Source organism: Macroventuria anomochaeta (genome assembly GCF_010093625.1).
Source record: "Macroventuria anomochaeta strain CBS 525.71 unplaced genomic scaffold BU25scaffold_70, whole genome shotgun sequence".
Lineage (NCBI taxonomy): Eukaryota > Fungi > Ascomycota > Dothideomycetes > Pleosporales > Didymellaceae > Macroventuria > Macroventuria anomochaeta.
This window is the reverse complement of record NW_022985431.1, coordinates 1-6853: the sequence shown is the minus strand read 5'-3', so window position 1 is coordinate 6853 and position 6853 is coordinate 1. Positions and strand designations below refer to the sequence as shown.

General features: G+C 51.0%; 3 protein-coding genes across 3 annotated transcripts; all 3 read left to right on the top strand.

Annotated features, from left to right (window-relative positions):
• Positions 1-98: 98 nt before the first annotated feature.
• BU25DRAFT_416411 (uncharacterized protein) lies at positions 99-1111 on the top strand. Its single transcript, XM_033707782.1, has one exon. It carries the CDS (start codon positions 261-263, stop codon positions 927-929), a length of 669 nt encoding a protein of 222 aa, XP_033555265.1. The 5' UTR covers positions 99-260; the 3' UTR covers positions 930-1111.
• Positions 1112-3670: 2559 nt separating this feature from the next.
• Positions 3671-4189, top strand: BU25DRAFT_301639 (uncharacterized protein; the record flags this gene model as incomplete). The annotated part of the gene is made up of 1 exon (XM_033701999.1): positions 3671-4189. A coding segment is annotated over one exon (519 nt), but the record flags the coding sequence as incomplete, so codon positions are not given.
• A 588-nt stretch (positions 4190-4777) lies between these two features.
• BU25DRAFT_297520 (uncharacterized protein) lies at positions 4778-5613 on the top strand (the record flags this gene model as incomplete). The annotated part of the gene is given in 2 exon segments (XM_033701934.1): positions 4778-4909; positions 4924-5613. Coding segments are annotated over 2 exon segments (822 nt in total), but the record flags the coding sequence as incomplete, so codon positions are not given.
• Positions 5614-6853: the final 1240 nt, after the last annotated feature.

Genomic DNA, 6853 nt, shown 5'->3' with positions numbered 1-6853 from the left:
GCTGACAAATGGGTGCTGACAAATGGGTGCTGACAAATAGGAGCTAACACAAGTATAAAGACTGGTAGGGTTGTTGTTGGCTGCAAGCCATGTCAGGATGACACTTGGCTATCAGCGAAGAGAGAACGCTCTTTGCAGGCTCTGATGTCAACCATTCATTGCCAGATGCTACATCGTCTGCGCTGAGTGTTCCTTGACAAGAAAGTTGCACATCCAACACTGAGACCATTACACTGACAGATGTGCCTTTCCAAAGCAACATGGGTTCACAAGTTGGCGATCCACTTGCTAGTGAAGATCAACAGTCATGGAAGCGCAAGCGCTGCGAAGAGGGGAGCATTACTGCGATGCAAACGAAGATCGACGCGCTGCGGAAAGACCTTGCAAAGTTGACATGGGAATACAAGATGCAAAAAATCTGTGAAACTGCTTCTCAAGGACCGCTGGGGCAGAACGATAGTAGAGATCCGAGTTCCATTCCACCATACCGCAAACGAGGATCACAGGTATCATTAAGCAATTGCGCTGATATCATCTGCTATATGCAAGCTTACGGCGTGTTGGTATGCAAGCAGCATCATACTGCAATAGTTAACCTTGATAAGCACCTCTTGCGGTATCACAACGTGCCTGCTTTGGCCCAAAGACAGATTGTTGACTGCTTCAGTCGCCTCAAAGCGCTGGACCCGGCCGAGGTCAAGCTCCCAGACAAGCCCGCAGAAGCGATAGAGGAGCTTGGAAAGCCGCTGACCGGGTTACAGTGCACGACATGCGTGTATATCACGATTAGCAAAGAACAGATGCGCATGCACTGTAAAAAGGATCATCAGCAGGCTTGGAAGGGTGATACAAGTCAGTTGTATAGTATCGTCAAGGTGCAGAGCTTTTTCAGCACAGGCGGGTTGCAGAAATACTTTAAAGTCAGATAATATCAGGAATCAACGCGTGTAGGAATGACCCTGAGCCTCAGATAGGCACTGAACTCTTGCGCAGTGTACTTTGCTTACAAAAGATAAACATGCCTTTGACAGAATGCAGATGTGCATGCTTTGCAAAACCAATCATCAGCATATGTAGATAAGCGAGACGTTGATGAGCAATACAATCGCATTGGATAAGTCCATTGAAGTCCAAAGAGATTTTTAGCGGAGGTTGTTTGCTATTGTAATCTATCCTTTGAAGACAAGTGCTTGAAGGTGATTATTCTTTTATGCTGTGTCTAGTGAGCACGCCCTCAGCTGTCATCAAAGTCTACCGTAGGCTGGTGTCACGGTATCCTCTCCAGATCCCCTGACAATATCCAGATCCGCTCCGTACTGTCCCTGACCGTACGCACCAAATCCCCAGCATCCTTACACACCTCCGAAGCGGACGTACAACCTCCAGTCACCTCCGGAGCAGGCCTGCAACCTCCGAAGCGGGAGTATTAGGATTCTGCAAGCCCCGCTCCGGGACTTGCAACCCCGATACCTATCCAACTCAGTTCCGATTATTAACCGGTAACCAAACGAACCCACACGTAAGTATATAGACTATTGCTGGTAGAGTTCTGTTGGGTACACAACGTCTTGTACCTACTTAGATACCGTACGTAGTAATTGATTTAGACTCCCAGCAAGTCCTAAACGGCCTACTCGTAGCATCTTCGTGACAGCTGGGCAACATATTCAGAGTTCAAGCGCCGCAATGTTACTAATGCTGTCAGTCCACGCAATGGCGGTGAGTCTCTACTACTACTGGGCTAATATTCCAAAAAGTGTTCGTGCCAAACCAGAACCTTGGTCAGATTTCCGGAAATCGACCGTGGACGCTGTGCCCACACAACCAGTACTACAAACACCCTTTGTTCTTGCTCTACCAGCAACTATCTTCTTGTTATTCAAATCTTCATGAACCTACTCCATTTACTGTTATTTTGCATTTCAGGTGGGTTGTTCTCTAATTTCCCTACTTTGTAATTGTTAACAAGTAAAGCAACTGAAGCTAGGAGACACCTAGCTATCGATTGGTTCATCTGTACCGTGTCTGTGCACGTAATGTGCAGATTTGCGTGATGCGCGAGTTTTCCCTACTAAAATTGCAAAAACAGAGCAAGTTAACTTAGAGATATCTAGCTCTACTGCACCTCTAATTGTGTGGCCTGTTGTGTAACTCCAACCCTCCGTGTCATAGAAACTTTGAACTCGAATGGAAAATGCGTTCATACAAAGTCTACTCGCACAGCTTTGCTCTTTCTGGGGCATCTCTCAGATAACACTTGCAGCTTGGGTAGGGTGCTAATAGGGTTAGGGTTTTAATAAAGTTCGTCTGGGATTGTAGCAGCACGCTAGTGATGCAAGAGCAAGTGTCACGACTGCCATTCATGAGCCGGGCCTTGAGAGGCCCTGTCAGGCCTCGGAGGGCCTCGGCAGGTTTCAGCTTGGGCCATCAGGCCTTGCGCTCGCTTAGCAAGTGCACTCCCCTCATAATATCGCTGTTGTGTCCAAAGCCTTGCCTCCTTAGAGGATTGCATTGGTTCTATCCTGAGGTTGCCACCCTATTTTTACAGCAAGAGCACCAAAACAAGACAAATACTAGTACCCGCAAAGGACCCAAAAGGCTGTCAATCGAGAACTGCAATGATGTCTTCTGCTTTCTGGACGATAATGGCGTACTGGTCTGCTGACAACATCATACCGCGATTGTTAGTCTCAAGAAGCATCTCCGCCAACAGCATGCATTGTCTATACAGCAACGACGACAGGTAGTGCAGCACTTCAGCCAGTTTACTACAGTCCAGCCAGACGCTGTTGAGCTTCCAGAGGAACCAGCACTGCCGTTTCAAGAGCTTGGGGAGCCGCTTGACAGTTTGCAGTGTAGGACGTGTAGATGGAGAACTACAAGTACCAATCAAATGCGTATGCACTGCAAAAGAAATCACCAGCAAGCTTGGATAGGCAACAAGAGCTTGCTATATGATCCTGTGAAAGTGCAGAGCTTCTTCTGCACTGGAGCGTTGCAGAAGTACTTTGTTGTTGCTACAGATGTTGCTGCAAACCAAGAGAGTACTGTTGTGGAAGAGATTGTTGCAGAACAGCTTGCTGAGTATCATTCAACACAACAACAGATCCAAGAAGAGCTACAAGTCTTTAGTGATGCTGCAAAGACTGACAAGACAGGATGGTTCAAGCGGACTGGCTGGTTGGAGCACTTCAAAGACCGCAATCTAGTACATCTGGCACATCAAGCACGGCTGCCCGATCAGAGCGAGAGGAAGCTGAAGCTGGCTGCTGAGCTGACGGAGCAGCTGATAGAAAGAAGCGTCAAGGGGCTATCAACGCTTGCACGGGAGACTTGGCGCTGGCTTCGCAGTGCACGGCAGACGGAGGTTGACCTGCAACTGCTGGCACGACTGCAGAATCCGGAAAGTCAGAGTGTGTACGCGAGCTACGTTGTGAAGTTTGTATGCTACTATCTGCATATCATATCAGACAAAGAGGCGAGAATTGCGCGGATCCCGCAGCTGCGTCAGGAGCTTGCCGACGACGAGAGCAATGAGGAGTCTAGCAGCGAGGCGGACAGCGATGAAGATGAGTTGCACAGCGATGAACATGAATTGGACAGCAACAATAGTGAGGATGATAGCACCCGACCCCGGCGCCGACTGCGCAAGCAGCTGCAGACCGATATGATGAAGGATGCGCATGAGCTGTTCAAGTGGAAAGAGGATCAAAAGGCACTGGCCATCCGCTTATGGCTTGCGCTAGATAGAAGCGACCAACCGGCTCAGATGGAGGCTCTGCTTGCATTGCTGAGCTCGTTCATCTTCACTGTGTACGACGACGTGCCGCTATCTTGTGGGTTGATACAGTTTCTTGCGGTGCTAGGCATTGACTCAGACATGGGCCGCTTGCGTAACACAAAAAACTACTCGTACATGTTGGCAGGCATGGTGTACTGCGTGCGTGTGCTTGGAGTCAAGAAGCTGCTCCCATCAGCGCAGCGCAGCGAGCAGACTGTTGAAGACCGCGATAGGTTTCTGACTATGCAGCACAAGTACATGGCGGATGGCACGTTCAGCCCGATGAGCGAGATGATCAGTTTGCTAGCGTATGGCAAACACATCGGGCTAAGTGCAGGCAACTCAGGTAACGCATACTGGTCAAAAGACAAGAGAATCTTCTATCTTTACGGCCGGCCGGTTCACATAGATCGTTTCCGCAAGATGGCTCAGGACTTGGTAGCTGAAGCATTGGAGATGCTGTGGAGGCTATGCTGGGTTGAGGATGTGCAGGACCGCTTCACGATCGAGTTGGATAAAGTGGTAGACAACGTCACATTCACAGAACAGGGCAAATCTTTTGTTGATACCCCCAGCAACGGTCTGTCGAACGGACTCAGTTGGATGCTTACACGGGTGCTGACTACTGAGGGCGGACTGCGACTGAAGCATGCAGACGGGCAGTGGAACGTCAAGGCAGTAAGGCGGTACATGCTGCAAGTGGACCGCTTCTTAGAGATACTGTTATGCAGTGTACATGTCACGTCAGGACAGCCGGGTTGAGGATCAGAGATCACGACGATTCGACATCGCAACGGGGTGCTGCAAGATCGTAACATCTTTGTTGTGGACGGGCAGATCATGACTGTTGTGCGCTATCACAAATCGCAGTCGCAATGGGAAAAGCCGAAGATTGTGCCGTGATTCTTGCCACCGCAGCTGGGGCAGGTTATGGCGGTGTTCTTGGTGTACATACAGTCGTTCCGTGAGAATCTAATACTGCAGGTGCTTGGGGGCAACTACAGCAACTACGTGTGGTACAATGCGCAAGGAGCGTGGGACACTGGCCGACTCACAAGAGTACTCAAACGAGAGACAAAGACAAGGCTAGGCGTGGAGCTGCACATGCTGGACTACCGACACACCGCCGTGGGAATTGGGAGAGTTGTTGTGGGAGAGTTGTTGTGGGAGAGTTGTTCAGCAGAGGTTGTCAGGACGAGCTCGGCGAGATTGAAGAAGCTGAGGTGGAGGATGACGGCGAGGACATTCTTGAGCTGCAGAACTCACGCACGACAGCTATGGGTGTTGGCAACTACAGCGCACCGATAGACATTGTGAAGCATCTCAGCGTACGGTGGATAGACGCATTTTGCCCGCTTAGCATGGCATGGCACAGGTTCTTGGGTGTTGATGGTGAAGGTGAAGCAGATGAGGGCGTAGATGCAAGCGCGAGTACCGCAAGAAAGCGAGTGCTGCAGAACAGTATCTCTGAGCCGGCAGTGCTACCGAAAGCAAAGGAGGGGCAGGTTGAAGATCTACGTGAAGAAGAGATTCGCAAAGCATTGAGGCAGGTACTGAAGAAGCAGGATGTCAGCTTCCGATCTGTTGAGCAAGAGCAAGCAATGCACGCTGTACTTGGCGGTCAGACGCCGCTGGTAGTGGTGCTTCCGACAGGGGGTGGTAAGAGGCTGCTATTCACTGTGCCGGCAATCGTCGAGAAAGAGGGAGGAGTTACTGTTGTGGTGGTGCCGTACCGGGCGCTGATTGAAGACTTGGTGATGCGAATTCGGCAGAGCGGCATTGATTGTATGGAGTGGAAGCACGGCGAGAACAACCCGGCATCTGTGGTTGTGGTCAGCGCTGATGTAGCTGGCGATATCACAAGCAACGGCAACTTTATCGGCTACGCTGGGCTGCTGCAAACGAAGGGGTTACTGCGGCGGGTGGTGGTTGATGAGTGTCATCTCATCTTCACGTCGAGCAACTGGCGACTGAAGCTGGCATTGCTCAAGAATCTACGGCTGACGGCGTGCCCGATTGTGTTGCTGACAGCGACACTGCCGCCGGTGCGCGAGAATGAGCTTGGGTCAAGCATGCTGGTGCACAACGCTACGTACATACGGGCAAGTACGGTACGGCCGAAGACGCGGTACTTTGTATCGTGGTGTCAGCAACACAAGATGCAGGAGACGGCCGTGGCAATATGCAAGCGGCGTCAAGCACAGCTGCAGAAGAAGGTGCAAAAGGGCGTTGTGTACTGTCGAAGCAAACGGCAGTGTGAGGAGCTGGCAGAGGCGCTGGAATGCGCGTACTATCATGCTGGTGTAGTAGACCGCGCGGAGCGGCTACAAGAGTGGGTGGAAAGAGGGGGGTTGATTGTAGCTACGTTGGCGCCGGGCACAGGTGTTGACTTTCCGGGGATTGTATACATTTTGCATGTGGGGATGCCGTGGAGCATGATTGACTACGCACAAGAGAGCGGGTGTGGAGGGCGGAATGGAGAGATAGTAGATGCTGTCGTGCTAGTGGAGCATGGAGAGGTAGAGCGAACGATGCAGCAGAAGAGCGGAGATATCGATGTGCAGGCAATGGGGCTTTTCATCATCGGCAGCGGGTGTCGAAGACAGCTGATGAGTAGGTACTTGGACACTGTAGGCGTAAGCTGTACAGACATTGAATCTGCTGGATGCGATCGATGCGGAGAAGGATTGAGAGAGTGGCTGGAGGAGCAAGAAAGCTGTCCGCACAGGCAGTGCTCTCATTAGTCAGCTCGTTTGATTAGCTCCCGCACTAGCGCACTGTAGATATCGCCCCGCTCTGATAGCTTCAATACAACAACGCCCTTATCACAAAATACTCCCTCATCAGGTTATGAGCCCTCTCTTAACGACCGCGATCGCGACCGTGCAGTAGTACACCTTGTCAATAGCGCAGGTACTATTGCAGCGCCTTCCTGGTGTTGAGAGAGGCGTTTCCGCACTCAGCAACTACCCCACCAAAAGACGGAGCTACCCCGCCATCCATTCCACCTCCCCCCCATACAACCAACACCATGTCACTGTCTGACAGCATCGTACCAAAGCTGCGACAGGA